At 44.3% G+C, this 16,310-nt stretch overlaps 2 protein-coding genes across 2 annotated transcripts; one reads left to right on the forward strand and one right to left on the reverse strand.

The window, feature by feature from the left end:
* Positions 1-91: 91 nt before the first annotated feature.
* On the forward strand, positions 92-12,148 carry LOC121984947 (probable plastid-lipid-associated protein 3, chloroplastic). Its single transcript, XM_042538138.1, has 3 exons — positions 92-824; positions 11,091-11,286; positions 11,673-12,148. The coding sequence occupies exons 1-3, from the start codon at positions 190-192 to the stop codon at positions 11,988-11,990; spliced, it is 1,149 nt and encodes a 382-aa protein (XP_042394072.1). The 5' UTR covers positions 92-189; the 3' UTR covers positions 11,991-12,148.
* A 171-nt stretch (positions 12,149-12,319) lies between these two features.
* On the reverse strand, positions 12,320-14,853 carry LOC121984948 (nucleolar protein 12-like). Its single transcript, XM_042538139.1, has 6 exons — positions 14,170-14,853; positions 14,025-14,083; positions 13,435-13,504; positions 13,173-13,295; positions 12,949-13,080; positions 12,320-12,769 (listed from the first exon to the last, which is right to left on the reverse strand). Exons 1-6 carry the CDS (start codon positions 14,812-14,814, stop codon positions 12,482-12,484), a joined length of 1,317 nt encoding a protein of 438 aa, XP_042394073.1. The 5' UTR covers positions 14,815-14,853; the 3' UTR covers positions 12,320-12,481.
* Positions 14,854-16,310: the final 1,457 nt, after the last annotated feature.

Here is a 16,310-nt window from a genome sequence, read left to right on the forward strand (position 1 = left end):
TTCCAAATGTACACGAAACACCACCTCAAGTGTATTCTATATGAGCGCCCACACATAAAGATCGATCAAATCATCATTTGAATAGAACCGTGTCCTTGCTGATACAGGTGATTTCTACAACTTGCAGAGCACAGCGCCGCAGCCATTGCTTTAACAGCATATCTCCCGCTCCGGCTTGTCCCGACGCAAATGGCGGCGCTCCTGCCTTCCTCGCTGCTATCGCTCTCCTCCTCAGCCGCGGCCTCTCCGAACTCTGGCGGCTCCCTTCGCCTACTCCCTTTCCTCTTCCGACCGACCCTCTCCTTTGTTTCTCTCTCCGCCTCCGCACAAATTCGTCGGCCCTCCTCTGTCTCCACCCGAGCGGGAAAAGGCCGGGATCCCCGAATCCCCGACGAATGGGGGGAAAAGACGGAACCTGAAGCCGAGCGGCCTTCTGCCCCGGATCCTCCCGTGGACGAGGACGAGTGGGGCGCCGAACCGGGGCCCCCGAAGGACGCTGCGGTAGGCACCACCGACGAGTGGGGAGAGAAGGCGGAGCCCGAGGTGGAGGCGCCGTATCCGGCGGATCCTTCTAGGGATGAGGACGAATGGGGCGCGGAAGCAGGCTTTCTGTCGGGGAATGGAACCCCTGTGCCGGAGGATGATAAGCTCGGGGACTTAAAGCGGTGCCTTGTGGACTCGTTGTACGGCATGGAATTGGGGCTCAGAGCAACGCTTGAAGATAGAGCCGAGATCTTGGAGTTGGTCAACCAGCTCGAGGCCGCCAATCCCACTAAGGCTCCGACTGAGGCACCGGAGCTTCTTGATGGAAATTGGATTTTATTGTGAGTCCCTCGAAATTCATCCCCTTCTTTTTCTTGGATCGATCTAATTATTCGAATACATTGCTCAAGGAAGATCATTGCATAATATATGAATACAACATTATTCTAGTGTAAGTAGCTAGCGGATTTTGGCAATGTGAAGTGATCTAAGTTTTGTTATGCACTTTTACTCGAATACGTTGCTAAAGGAAGATCATTGCATTCAAATATATGAATACAACATTATCCTAGTGTCAGTAGCTTGCAGATTTTGGCAATGTGAAGTTTTCTGAGCTTTATTATGCACTTTTATTCGAATGCATTGCTCAAGGAAGATCATTGCATTCAGATATACGAATAACATCATCATAAAGTCGGTAGCTTGCAAAATCATGGCTATGTAAAATATGTTTCTATGTATCAAGAAACTGAGCAGCTGTATGTTTGCTGATTGATGATTCTTTATCTTTTGACATCTATGTTGTGGCATTATCTAATAGGTTCCTCTTGGATAAGTGAGTTTCTAAAGACAAACTTATGAACATTATCAATAACCAGATTAGTATAAATGCTGATAATAACTAATAAACTGACGTTTAGTGATACAATGAATAAGGTAGGACTCCCAAAGTTGGGGCCAAAGTCAAGAAGGCGAGCTGATGTGGCAGTCAAAGTCAAGGAGGGGTCAAGTTCTCCTGGCTCGATGGGGAACCGAGTTCTCTTGACTTGATGGGGAACCAAGTCCTCTTAGCTCAATGGAGAACCGAGTCCTCCTAGCTCGATGGGGTACCGAGTCCTCCTGGCTCGATGGGGAACCGAGTCTTCGTGGCTCAATGGAGAACCGAGTCCTCTCGGTCTAATCGGAGCTTCTAGACATACGACCCGATTAGACTCTTGTCCGATCGAATGCCGAGTCCCCGAGATGGTCAACCTTCCGCAACTGACTCAACCAGTCCAAGGGCAATGTCCGACCGGACAATAGATAAGACTCGGTCAACCCACCGGTCAACCCACCATTGAAGTGTTATGATTAGTAGCTTCTCAGTCCAATGACCCAATATTCCTTTTTGGCATTTTGTCTAACCGTTGTTAGAGAATCAATTGAATATTCCTTGTGTGGCCTGTACGGTGGAAGCTTCCATATTGTATATGCAGAGGTGACTGGCCTAATTTAGGAAAGACTGCGGTGTGTCAGATTGATTGGTCATATTTTAGAAATACATTGATATTCGTGCAGAGAGAAAACAACAATATATAAGGGTTCTCCACCTAAAGGCGCAGGTAAGCTGCTTTCAGAGTTTACAGTTCATCATCCATGTTCTTTATTTTCTCCTCCGTCTAATTTGAGTGTCGGAGTGCTTGTGCCGAGGACCCCACCCTACCTGGTCACTAACGCTTTCTTCCTCCTTTTTCTTTGACACATAGGCTTGATCGCGACACCAGGTTCCTCTTGCTCGAAGTCTTCTCGCGATCAACTTCAATGCCACCTCGCCATTTTTCTCGATTTTAGATAGGATCACATTTGGCGTCGTCTGTGGAAACTTCGCCCGTTTCTAAAACTTCCTCCTTTTTCACAACAGTTACCTTATCGCAAGAAGACTTGGATTTGCTTGCGGCCGCCAAAGCATAGAAGATAACACAGCAATAACAAGCTGTTGGACACCCTTTGCCGAACGACCCAACATTCTCGGTGACAGGACCTCACACCGAGCGGAGAACTAGGGCAGAAGGACCGATGGAATTTCCCCCGGTCCCTCCTCCAACTGGTTTCAATCAGGTACCTGTACAGCCGATCGATTTTCTCCCGTGCCCTATCTCCGATCGCATACCACAGGGCGTTGTTTTGCATGCCTTTCGATGACATGGGCCGCACAGAGAGGTCCCAAGGATCATCCTCGAGAGACGCACCCGCTTGGGATCCGTGGAAAGGGAAGGCTCTAGTCCTCCGTGGCTCCCTCGAACGATCGAGTATGTTGTTCTACCTAGAAATATTAGAGGATAAATTGCCGCCCCATTTCCAACCTCTTGCAATTGGAGAGTACAGGCGCGATCGACCTGGAGGACCACCTACTTAAGTTCGAAAATGCAGCCATCCTCCATCAATACTTGGCACTTGACTACTCTCTTGGGATCCGTGCAAAGATGGCTTAATCGACTTCCAGTTGATCCCATATATAGCTTCAAGGATTTCTGAAAGGCGTTCCTCCACCACTTCGCCATTAGTTGTTGGTACCATAAAACCACACTGAGTTTATTCGCTCTCAAGCAAGGACCGAAGGAGGCATTGATGGTATACATCATGCAATTCAACCAAGTAGCCATGGACGTTCCCTTAGCTACTCTAGAGATATTGGTGAATGCCTTCTTCCATGGGCTCACAGATGGGGACTTCTTCCGGTCCCTTATAAAGAAGCCCTCGGGGATTTCGATCACCTGCTAGGAAGGGCGACCAAGTACATTAACATGGAGGAAGCTCAGTCCGCTCGAAAGAAAGAAGTAGTCGTGCCTGCTCTTGTCACTGCCTCAAAGCGTTGAGCTCCTCTCCCTCCTCTGCTACACAAAGTACCTCGATCGGGTCATCCCCCACATCCTTACTAGCAGAAGCCAAGCACGGTCCAACATGTGGAAGCCGCTTGGACTCCGTTCCTTGAGCCCCGCCAATGGGTCCAGTTGTTGGCACTTACCATCGGATGAGAACTCACAACACTCATGAGTGTTATATATACAACCAAGGGATGCACCAAGCGGCCAACTAAGGGTTCCGCCAACGATCGCCGTCTCCACATAATCGACGCTATCAATGACTGAATGGACCCCAGAGTAGGGCCTTGGGAATGCTGATCGGAACCCCAACAACGAGACAACCGAGCCCCGACACAAGCCCTTGTAGAGCCTCCACGTCAATCGACCTAACAAGAAGAAAACCGACAGCAATGTCGCTCGGGGTGACATAGGCATGATAGCAAGGGGCCGACCGACGAAGATTTCAACTGGTCCAAAAAGTCACATGTCTGCCGACTAGAGATACACGCCATTGGATGCAGCCAAGAGCAAACACGAGGGCTTGAAATCAGTTTTAGCTTCAAGGACTTAAAGGGGTGGAAGTATCCTATGATGACACCTTGATCATCAAGGCCGTTATAGCTAATTACATCATCCATCGAACTTTTGTGGACACAGTAAGTTCCGTCAATGTCATCTTCAAGAAGGCATTCGAGCAACTGTGGACAAAGAGGAGTGAGTTGCAGCCCATGACAATGTCCTTGTACGGATTCATCGACAATGAAGTGCAGCCGATTGGACATATCACAGATTAGATTGAGTATCTCTCTTGGGGAGGAGCCCTTGATGAGGATTCGTCGGTCAACCTTCATAGTGGTGGACGCGCCTTAGGCCTATAACGTGATTTTAGTTTGACCGGTGTGGCACGAGTTCTGAGCGGTTATCTCAACCTTCTGCTAGAAGATCAAGTTTCCCGTCGATGACTTAGTAGTGGAGGTGAAGGGGGATCAACTGGTAGCACGTAAGTGCTATGTGGATGTTATCAAAATCGAAGCTCGTACAACACTCAAGGTCTAGCGAATGGAGGTCAATGCAATACATGAAGTGCCATCGACGTTGCTTTACGAAGAAAAAGAAGTGCAGATCCATCCGGGCCGATCGGAAGCTACCATTCAGATAGCAATCGACTTGACCTCAGAATTCAAGGCAGAGCTGGCCGCATGTTTAACGCGCAATAATGATGTGTTCGTTTGGACGACCTAGGAAATCACAAACATATTACCAGTCGTTATGGAACACATGCTCCATGTCTTTCCGGACGCTCGACCAGTCAAGTAAAGAAAGAGAGATTTCAGAGCCGAGCAGAACAAGATCATTCGAGTGGAGGTGGACAAATTGCTCGAGACAAGACACATCCGAGAAGTACAGTTCCCGAGTTGGTTAGTCAATTTAGTGCTGGTGTCCAAATCAGGGAATAAAAGGCACGTCTGCGTGGATTTTCAAGACTTGAACAAAGCGTGCCTAAAGGATTATTACCCCTTGTCGCGCATTGATCAAGTGGTGGAATCGACTTCTGGCTGTGAGCTGATATGCATGCTGAACGTGTATCAGGGTTATCACCAAGTCCTATTGGCCAAAGAAGACCAAGAGAAAGTTAGATTCATCACTGCAGAAGGAACCTATTATTATAATGTTATGTTGTTCGGATTAAAAATATAGGTGCTACTTATCAATGACTTATGAACAAAGTATTCTAGAAGAAGATACGAAAAAATATGGAGGTGTACGTGAAAGACATTCTGATCGAGTCCCTCCGAGACATTGATCTGTGCGTAGACATAGATGAGACGTGCTGAACATTGAGGGAGTATGGACTCAAACTCAACCCCAACAAGTGCTTATTTGGAGCAAAGAGCGGTCGTTTCCTTGGGTACATAGTGACAGAGTAGGGGATCGAGACCAACCCAAACAAAGTGCAAGCTCTCGGGACATGACTCCCCCACACAACATTAAGGAAGCATAACAATTGACCGGACAAATCACAGCTCTATCTTAGTTCATCTCGAGATCGTCCAATCGGAGCCTACCATTTTTCAAAGTATTTCGCCGAGCCGCCAAGTTCCAATGGGATGCCAAGTGTGACAGAGCGCTGGAGGAACTTAAGGATTATTTGTCTACTTTGTCTGTACTCGCGAAACCCATAGCCGGTGAGCCGTTGTGGGTATACTTGTCCACCATTGAAGGAGCAATCAAATCAGTCTTAGTGAGGTAGGAGGGCAATGAGCAGCAACTAGTATACTTCTTAAGTCATTTATTGAAAGATGCCGAATGTCGCTGCACCGCTCTTGAAAAATTAATGTTTGAGCTAGTCTTAGCCGTTCGGAGATTACGTCCATACTTTCTTTCTCACCCCATTATAGTATTAACTAATAGCACTCTGGGTAGAGTATTCATGAACTTAGAGGTCTTGGGGAGGCTGATCAAGTGGATCACGGAACTAAGTATGATATACAATATCAACCTCGAACGACGATCAAATCTCAAGCATTGGCGGACTTCATGACGGAGATATAAAACCTGGGGCCGGAGGAAACGTGGAAGATCTACGTGGATGGATCGTCCACCCGACAAGGCAGCGGGGTCGGAATCCTTATGGTATCACCCCATGAAGATAGGCTACAGTTATTCATTCAGCTTGATTGCCGAGCCACAAACAATGAAGTAGAGTATGAAGCATTGATACCCGGACTGCAAGTCGCGAAGCACGTGGGGGCCGCCCGAGTCTTAATTCATTTGGATTTCTAATTGATGACTCAACAGTTGGCGGACAAATTTGAGATCAACAGCGAGCGGTTAAAGTTGTACGTAGAAGCCTTTGAGAAATTGAAGAAAGGGTTCCAGGAGGTGACCTTGCAAAATATCCCCCGAGTGGAAAACTAGAAAGCAGATGAGTTGGTCAAGTTGGCTGGGGCCTTGGTCCCTCAGACATTGGACATGCCAGTGGAGCAAGCACTGTTAATAGCCCATATTGAGTGGCAAGTCTAGCTAGAATTACAAGGTGACTAGAGAGCGCTGTTGATTTCGTTCCTCTAACAAGGGAGTTTACCTGTCGACTCGGAACAAGCACGTATGATCAAGAAAAGGTCGTTCGGTTTACATTGGTGGGAGATCATTTATACAAGAGGGCTTTCTCTCATCTCTTGCTTAAGTGTATTGGTCTGGAAGATAAATAGTACATTCTGCAAGAAGTTCACCAAGGCTCCTACGGGGATCACATAGGTGATCGGTCACTCGCCTCTGCAAGCCAACTCGACCAAATTGGAAGCTACTTGTTTGTAGTGTCAAAAGCACCAAAACAACCCACATCGCCCCATAGAGCTTTTGAAAACCTCGATTGTTTTGTGCCCCTTCGATCAGTGGGGAATGGATATCGTGGGGCCCTTCTCGATAGCACCGACTCAGAAAAAATTTCGGTGGTCGTGGTTTATTTTTCCAAATAGGTGAAAGCCGAGGCTCTGGCAAAGATAACCGAGCGGATGGTTATTAAGTTCATGTGGCAGAATATCATATGCCGGTACAGAATTCCTCACAAGCTCGTCTCAGACAATGGAAGACAATTCTAGGGTCGTAAAATCCGGAGTGGTGCTCGAGTTATGGTATCTTGCAGCCTTGTACTCCCGTGGCGTATCCTCAAAGCAATGACCAAATAGAAGTCACCAACAGGGAGATCATCAGAGGCCTCAAAACCAAGTTGGATTATGTCGAAGGGAGTTGGGTTGATGAACTGCCTAGTGTGTTATGGGCATATCGCAGTACCCCTCGGGAGGGCTCGTTTATGGCGGAGAAGCAGTTGGCCCGATTGAAATTGGCTGGGAGTCCGATCGGAGGTAATTGTACGAGGAAGACAATTCTGGAGCTCGATCTAGTGGATGAGGTCAGAGATAAAGCAGTCACCTGACTAATGGCGTATCGTCAATGGATAAAGCAAAACTATAATCGGAGGGTCATCTCAAGATTTTTTCAGGTGGACGACCTAGTTTGGAAGCAGATCAAGCCGATGGGAGATATTTGTAAGCTAGAGCTGCAATGGGGTGGACCATACAAGGTAGTGCAAAAGCTCGCCTCGAGCTCCTACTGTCTCCAAAATGCTGAAGGAAAGAATTTAGATCGGCCGTGGAGTGTAAATTATCTGCAACCCTATCGGGCCTAAGAGTATGCTTGTAATGCATTTATATATTCTTTTGAGTATTCACGCTTAATGAAAATCAGGCAAACTCAGTTCAGAAGACAAAAATTCTAGACTCTCGAGTTTTAGTGCCGAGTTATAAGTGGATTTTCCCGTGCCCTTTGACCATCCGGTCGAAGGTTTAATTCCAGACTCTTGAGCCTTAGTGCTGAATTATAAGCGGATTTCCCCGTGCCCTTCGACCATCCAGGAGGTTCAATTCCAGACTCTCGAGCCTTAGTGTCGAGTTATAATCAGGTTTCCCTGTGCCCTTCGACCATTCGGTCAGAGGTTCATTTCCAGACTCTTTGGCCTGGGCAGCAAGTTATAAGCGGGGTTTTTCGTGTCTTTCGACCATCCAGTTAGAGGTTTAATTCCATACTTCTATGCCTTAGCATCGAGTTATAAGCGGGTTTCCCCGTGCCCTTTGACCATTCGGGTGAAGGTTCAATTCCAGACTTTTGAGCCTTAGTGTCGAGTTATTAGCGAGTTTCCCTGTACCCTTCGACCATCTAGTCGGAGATTCAATTCCAAACTCTTAAGCCTTAGTGTCAAGTTATAAGCGAGTTTCCCCATGCCCTTCGACCATCCGATCAGAGGTTCAATTCTAAACTCTCGAGCCTTAGTGCCGAGTTATAAGGGGGTTGTCCCGTGCCGTTCGACCATTCGATTGGACGTTTAATTCTAGACTTTTGGGCCTAGGCACTAAGTTATAAGTGGGTTTCCCCGTGCCATTCTATCATCTAGTTGGAGGTTTAATTCCATATTCTCGAGCCTTAGTGTCGAGTTATAAGCGGATTTCCCCGTACCCTTCGATCATTTTGTCGGAGGTTCAATTCCAGACTCTCGAGCCTTAGCGCCGAGTTATAAGTGAGTTTCCCTGTGCCCTTCGACTATCCAGTTGGAGGTTTAATTCCAAGCTTTTGGGCCTATGCGCTAAGTTATAAACGTGTTCCCTCGTGCCCTTCAACCATCCAGTCAGACGTTCAATTCTAGACTCTCGTGCCTTAACGTTGAGTTATAAACGGATTTCCCTGTGCCCTTTGACCATCCGGTCGGAAGTTCAATTCCAGACTCTCGTGCCTTAGCGTCGAGTTATAAGTGAGTTTCCCTGTGACCTTCAACCATCCGGTCAGAGGTTCAATTCCAAATTCTTGAGGTGGATTTTCCCATGCCGTTCGACTATCCGGTCGAAGGTTCAATTCCAGACTCTCGAACCTTAGTGTCGAGTTATAAGTGGATTTCCCTGTATCCTTCGACCATCCGGTCGGAGGTTCAATTCCAGATTCTTGAGCTTTAGTGTCGAGTTATAAGACGGTTTTCCCGTGTCCTTCGACCATCCGGTCGGAGGTTTAATAGCAGATCCTTGAGCCTTAGTGCCGAGTTATAAGCCGGTTCCCTGTCTCCTTCAACCATCTGGTTGGAGGTTTAATTCCAGACTTGAGCGTCGGAGTGCCTGTGCCAAGGACCCCTCCCTGGCCTGGTCACTGACATTTTCTTTCTCCATTATTCTTTAACACGTAGGCTTGATTGCGGCACCCAGTCTCTCATGCTCGGATTCTTCTTGCGGTCAACCTTGACGTCACCTAGCCAGCGCGTCATCTTCCCGCAGACAACGTCAAATTTAATCCTGTTTGAAATCGGGGAAGATGGTGTGCTGGCAAGGTGACATCGAGGTTGACCGTGAGAAGATTGAACAGAAGGGACCTGGTGCCACAATCAAGCCTGCGTGTCAAAGAAGAATGAAGGAGGAAGAAAACTTCAATGATTGGTCCAGGGAGGGGTCCTGGCGCATGATGAACAGTGAACTCTGATAGTGAAGTTTACCTGTGCATGTAGGTGGAGACCCCTTGTATATTGCTGCTTTCTCGCTGCACGAATATCAATATATTTCTAAAATAGGACCAACCAATCTGACACACCGCAGTCTTTCCTAAATTAAGCTCGTCACCTCTACTTTTTCAGGATGGAAGCTTCCATCGTACGAGTTGCGCAAAGAATATTCCTTTGATTCTTTGACAATGGTTACGCAAAAACGTCAAAAAGGAATATTGGGTCGTTGGGCTGAGAAATTACTAATCATAACACTTCAACGATGGGTTGACCGAGTCTTATTTGTTGTTCGATCAGACATTGCCCTTGGACAGGTTGAGTTGGCTGCAGAAGGTTGACCATCTCTAGGACTTGACATCCTATCAGACGAGTCCAATTGGGTCGTATGTCTAGTTGCTTCGATCAGGCCGAGAGGATTCGGTTCTCTATGGAGCCAGGAGGACTCGGTTCCCCATTGACCCAGGAGCACTCGGTTTCCTATCGAACAAGGAGGATTCGGACTTTAATCGAGTTGAGCATCGGAGTGCCTGTGTCGGTGACCCCTCCTTGGCCTGGTCACTGACATTTTCTTTTTCCATTATTCTTTGACACGCAGGCTTGATCGCGACACTCGGTCTCTCGTGCTCGGAGTCTTCTTGCGGTCAACCTTGACATCACCTAGCCAGCGCGTCATCTTCCCTCAAACGACACCAAATTTGATCCTATCTAAAATCGGGGAAGATGGTGTGTTGGCTAGGTGACGTCGAGGTTGACCGTGAGAAGATTGAGCAGGAGGGACCTGGTGCCGCGATCAAGCCTGCGTGTCAAAGAAGAATGAAGGAGGAAGAAAACTTCAATGATCGGGCCAGGGAGGGGTCCTAGCGCAGACACTTCGACGCTCAAGTTAGACCGAGGGCGGGGACTCGACATCCGATCGGACAAGAGTCCAGTGGCCATATGTCTGGAAGCTCTGATCAGGTTGAGAGGACTCGGTTCTCCATGGAGCCAGGAGGACTTGGTTCCCCATCGAGCCAGGAGGACTCAGTTTCCTATCGAGTTAGGAGGACTCAGTTCCCCATCGAACCAAGAGGACTCGGACTTCAATCGAATTGGGAGGACTCGAAATTTGATCGGATAAAAGATCCGATCAGCTAGAGTGCTCGGCCTAGCTCTGAGTGTTGATCCCTTCTTGACTTTGACCGCTACATCAGCTAACCTTCTTGACTTCAACCCCAACTTCGGGGGCCCTATCTTATTCACCGTATCATTTAGTTTCCCGTCACTACTTGTTTTCATAATCCTAGAACCTTGCTACGAATATTAATTACATGATATGGGTGAGGAATCTTAAATAGTTAGCACACATGACTTTTGTTGCTTATAATAGGAGATAAAGTGACAGACTCATGCTATATAGGGTAGAAAAACCATGAAAATATTAATGTTCAGATCTCAAGCTTGAATGTAGATAGGTAGATTGCAGATTCTGTAGTTGAAGAAAGTGAATCTTTGCTGAAAGTGATGATGGAATTCATCCTGATGCATAATGCTTCCATTGTAATTTTGTGAAATATGCTTATTACAACATATACCTGATACCGATACCCTTGGTTCTTATACAATTCTTAAGTTTTTCTAGAAAATTAATTGACTATTAGGTTTCTGAACCATTAGCCAAAAAAGAAGTGACTTGTGCCTTATTACGTTACTGATTGTTTTGAGCTAATTACTGGTTGTGTTTTCTTCAGGTATACAGCATTTTCGGAGCTTTTACCTCTTTTAGCAGTTGGAGCAACACCCTTGTTGAAAGTAAAAACGATATCTCAAGTTATTGACAGTAAGACACTTGAAATCGTAAATGCCACAACTCTCTCCAGCCCATTTGCCACCTTCTCTTTCAGTGCTACTGCATCTTTTGAGGTTCAAACTTCATCCAGAGTACAGGTATCTTCTATTAGATCAAAAGTAATTTCTTATGCTGTATTCTCTGAAAGGACCTCAAATTCCCTCTTTTCTCGTTTCAGTTTTCTCTAGCTAGAGAGAGGTAATCTCGTGATGTTCAAAAGTGATTTCTAGCTTTAGATTTGTTGATTGCCAAGGCTAAATAGATGGATAAGAAAATTGATTTCATCTGCCTTTCATTGGCCACTCTTTGTGCACATTAATGACTTCTAGAAACACATCACTGAAGTAATTGATCTCGCCAAAGACAACACAGCAAGGTTTTAATTTCTCAATCAGTAACCAACATTTGAACATGTCGGCACACCCAATAGGTTCTATTCTTCAAGTTTCAAGAAAGAAGCATTTAAGCATTTGTGTCTACACAGGTTCAGTTCAAGGAAGGAGTCTTTCAGCCTCCAGAGATATCATCATCATTGGACTTACCAGAAACAGTAGATATATTTGGCCAGAAGATTGACCTGAAACCTGTTCAACAGACACTGAACCCCATACAAGAGGCCGCTGCAAACATAACTCGTTCCATCTCTGGCCAGCCACCTCTCAAAGTTCCACTGCCTGGAAACGGAGCTGCGTCATGGCTTCTGATAACGTACCTCGATCACGATTTTAGAATCTCAAGAGGCGATGGGGGTTTGTTTATTCTCGCAAAAGAGGGAAGCCCTTTGCTGGATTTACTATCCTAAAGCATTAGGTATGTCAAGCGATTGTTGTTCATGCTGCTGAACTCACTCCCTATTGAATCATGTATAGCATATACTTAAGGATGCAAATCATATCACCTTGAGCTACTTTTTTCTTTCTAAATTTGCATATAGTAATCAGATATCGTTTTCTCGAATGAGCCTTAAACTGTCTCCATGTTCTTAATTATCCATTTTCTTGAGGTAATGTTAAATCATGGTGTTGATTTGTTAGAATACCAGGCAACAAAGGGATGCCAAGAGTCTTATCTGTATGAAAGAGACCTTTGAACTCGTATCACTGAATGAGAAGAACATGAAATGGAATGAGATAGTAAATAAAATGATTCATAAATCCCTAAAATTGGAAAAGTTAATTTACAGTAAAACTGATTTTATATTTTTCTTTCCAGTGAGAAAAAAGAAGAATGACAGTAAAAACATAATTGAAGAGATTTGCCAAGATAATAAAGTACAATTGAAACAAGTAATTTCTAAACATGATGTCTTCTCGCTTTCTTTTTCGCGTGATTAGCCTCCGGGGTGCGGTTCTCCTGTTTTCGTTTCTTCAGGAGTTCCTTCACCTTTCGGACGACAACCGGAGGTTGTTTGGTTTTAGGAGCCATCTCGTCTGATTCTCCATCCCTCTCTTGCTCACGGCCCTTCCTTTTTGACGGTGCAACACTTGCTGATGTAGCATCCAATGATTTTGCACGGCGTACGGTAAGAATGTGATCTCTCATCTTCCAGTCCTTTTTTGAAACAACCGAACCAACAGCATCCTGCATAATTTGCAATGAATATGATCACTGAACTCATTTTTTGTTACTGCATCGAGTAAAGACTGGAAAAGAGAGGCATTTTGGCATCACACTCAAACTCCATAACATACTATAACAAAAACAACTAAGCCATAATCGAATATGTAGATCTAACGGGGATGAAGACTAGTCAAGCATACCCGTGATCGAAACAAGACATATGCAATTCCCTTCCCCAAGCTCGTATAAGGATCCCTAACAACTCGCACAGCTTCCACATTGGATGTTGTTGATTCACCAGAGCTATAAAACAAATGGTAAAGCTCTTCATCCTGTAAGCATAAAACAGTAGATAATTATAGAAAACCCCAAAAAATAGAATCAAACATCAATCCCCTTTTGCCAAGCATAAAGATAATCACACCTTCACATCAAAGGGAAGGTTACCCACAAAAACAGTCCTCTTTCTTTCATACAGTGGAGCCTCTCCTTTTAGCTTCTTATGTGGTGGGCAAGCCATATCAACACGAACATGGTTCCCGCGAAACTAAAAGCAAGCATAGGTATCTTAGGTTAAATGTCAATAAACTATGGCACATTTCTGATGAGAAACATAAAGAACTACAACTCGTGATCATCTTTCTTTCCTGTTTTTGGTCAGAATTTGAAACAAGAAAAGAACTTACTAATGTCATATTATGAGATAATGCAGCCTTAGCTGATTGCTCATCTTTAAAAACAATATATGCATGCACACTGTCATATAAGAAGAAAAAAAATGGTCACACATTAAATAGTAAAACACCAAACATTAGGAATGTACTGGAAAAATAAATGCATGATTTCCTCTTGGCAAGCCCGTTACAAAATCGCAATTCAAATTGCATTGAGTTGTCTGAATCACAACGAAGAATGCTTGAAAAATACTTCACCTACACAATAACAAATATCTCAAGAATACAACCACAGGTTTTAATTCTGGATTAGAACTATTTTTGTAATGTACAAGCCAAATGTAAATTATCACAGTAGACCACTGATTAAGCTTTCAAGATATCTGTTTGGTAACAAATGATATATGTGTCAAGCCTAACTCCGAATTATTTCATCTTAACTTGAAATAGCAACAGAATAGCAACAAGCACTAGAAAGCAGCTTAATTAATAATGGTCGACAATGATGTGATGAAAAACATGGAAAAGAATTTAAGAAGAGTACAGGGAAATCTAATGCAAGATATCTAATCAGTAGTAAATTGTTCAAACAAATCACTGACCTATGAATAACACCATTAACTTTGCCCTCCAAAATTGCAGCTTTTGTGGTTGCGTTGCTCTGATCAAGAAAAGAGAACAGTGAAGAATGAGATTCGTGTCAAAAGGAAAGGAAAGAAGCCACGATTCAAGGTTTCAAATACTCACATCAATGATCGGTACTGATCTAATCCTGATAGAGTCGATCTCCCCGTACTTTGCGAATTCCTTCAGCAGAGCCTTTTGAGTGGTCTCCTTCAATGGCAAATTGCCCACGAAAACCGTCCTCACGAGCTCGCTCTCATCATCAAACGGTTCCTTCGATTCCACCAACTGCGATGACTTCAAATACGCCGCTTTCCTCTTCTTCCCAACTACGGCAGTCCTCTCCCCTTCAGAAGAATCCTCCTCATTACCGTACTTCCGCTTCGCATACTGTTCCTCAATCTCGGCCCTTTTCCTCTTCTTTCTCTTCTTCCTGGAACACTCGACCTCGGGACCATCACCAAGCTTCACCCTTTTCTCGGGAACCGATGCGGGCGTCAAATTTACCTTCTCCCTTTTCTCGGGAACCGATGCGGGCGTCAAATTTACCTCGTCAAATTTTCTCTTCCTGGCATGCGAGGATCCCCCGGCGCTCTCTTCGCGGCCCAACGACAGCTCCGCAAACCCTAACTCCTGCGCCGGCGCAGGCGGGTCGACGGGGGCCTCCCCGTAGGAATTGCTCCTTAACGGGTTGGCGGCGGCGGCGGAGGAGGAGAGAGATTGGACGGCGCCGGTCTCCTGATCGGGATCCTTCCCTTTCTTCCCCATTCGCCGATTCGTTCGAGTTCGCCGTCGAACGTAGTTGGGCGAGAGTCCACGAGAAGCAGCTCCAGGCTTTTATCTGTGGGTGGTCATGGGCTCCATTGATGGGCTGCTATTGGGCCTCTAAAATATCGTTAAACCAAAGAAGTCAAGATATTTTGGTTATATATATATATATATATATATATATATATATATATATATATATATATATAGGAGTGATCTCCTGCGCGCTTGCACAGTGTGCGACTGCGCGCGCGCAGGAGATCGCTCGTTTTTTTTTTTTTAATATTTTAAATTTAAAAAATCAATTAAAAAATTTAACATTTCCTTATATAAATTTTTAATACCTTAATATATCCCTTCACCATATTACAATACTCAATAAATACTTAAATTAATTTTATTTTATTTTTTTTTAAAACCAAATACTATAACCTAATTGGGAAGCCTAAACCCTAGAGGTAAAATCTAAAAAAAAAAAAAAAAAAAACTTTAACATTATAACCAAAGCCTGAACCCTATAAATAAACTCTTAAAAAAATATTTTATTTTTCATTTTTTAAATTATTTTTTAATTCATAAATAAAAAAAATAAAAAATAAATAAAAAAACAGTTGTTATCCTGCGCGGCACGCACAGTCGCGGACTGTGGCGTCGCGCAGGATAACAAATATATATATATATATATATATGCGCGACAGTCAAGGTGACACTAACGCGGATAAAAATATAGCATTTTCTCCTCTTCAAAAGACGTAAATATATTGGCTCTCTCTCATCCGATCCTTTCCCTTTGTTCCCGTTGTTGGTTTTCAAAACCAAAGCCCTAAACCCTCTTCTCTCCCATCCCGCTCCTCTCTTCTCCCACGTCAGACCCTAGACCCAGACCATCTTCTTTAGCGATCAGCTCGTGTGGAGTCAGTTAGGACTTTCGTCCAACCTATACTACTAATCTCTCTCCTCTCATTTTTCTACTCGTGTTTTTTAATGGCGCATTTCATGGGAGTTGCAAATGTATGTTGAGTGTTTATCTTTTACTCATCGTTATTTCTATGAACCAGTTGCTTAAAAATCACTGCAAGATACAATTCAGTGGTTGATTTCGAAGGAACATGATTCAGTGGTTGATTTCGAAAGAACATGATGATGCTGATCTTTAAAAATAGACACATAGATGATATTTTTCAAAAACTAGTACTAGCGTACTATTGTTTTGCAAAAAATCAAGTTCCTATAAGCCGGTTTATTCAAATGGTCATATTGTAGCTGGCTTTTGCAAACTAGCTAGCTATAACATAGTGCTATTTTTTCAATACCAGCTACAAAGTTGTACTAGTTTGTAGCTATAACGTTGTGCTGGTTTGTAAAAATCAGCACAACATGTGATGATTTCCTTAATTATAGAAATATTATTTTTGCATATATACAATTATTTATTTATGTTAATAATTGATATTTTACTATGGGATTCCAGTCATCAGTTGTTGTTAATCATAAAC

The sequence above is a fragment of the Zingiber officinale genome, chromosome 5B (assembly GCF_018446385.1).
Source record: "Zingiber officinale cultivar Zhangliang chromosome 5B, Zo_v1.1, whole genome shotgun sequence".
In the NCBI taxonomy this organism is placed as follows: Eukaryota; Viridiplantae; Streptophyta; class Magnoliopsida; order Zingiberales; family Zingiberaceae; genus Zingiber; species Zingiber officinale.

Coding starts and splice junctions, on each gene's coding strand:
- LOC121984947 (XM_042538138.1), top strand. CDS start 190: ATGGCGGCGCTCCTGCCTTCCTCGCTGCTATCGCTCTCCTCCTCAGCC. Junction 825..11,090: donor GATGGAAATTGGATTTTATT/GTGAGTCCCTCG, acceptor TGTTTTCTTCAG/GTATACAGCATTTTCGGAGC. Junction 11,287..11,672: donor AAACTTCATCCAGAGTACAG/GTATCTTCTATT, acceptor GTGTCTACACAG/GTTCAGTTCAAGGAAGGAGT.
- LOC121984948 (XM_042538139.1), bottom strand. CDS start 14,814: ATGGGGAAGAAAGGGAAGGATCCCGATCAGGAGACCGGCGCCGTCCAA. Junction 13,296..13,434: donor TATCTCATAATATGACATTA/GTAAGTTCTTTT, acceptor GCTTGCTTTTAG/TTTCGCGGGAACCATGTTCG. Junction 12,770..12,948: donor ATGTCTTGTTTCGATCACGG/GTATGCTTGACT, acceptor CAAATTATGCAG/GATGCTGTTGGTTCGGTTGT.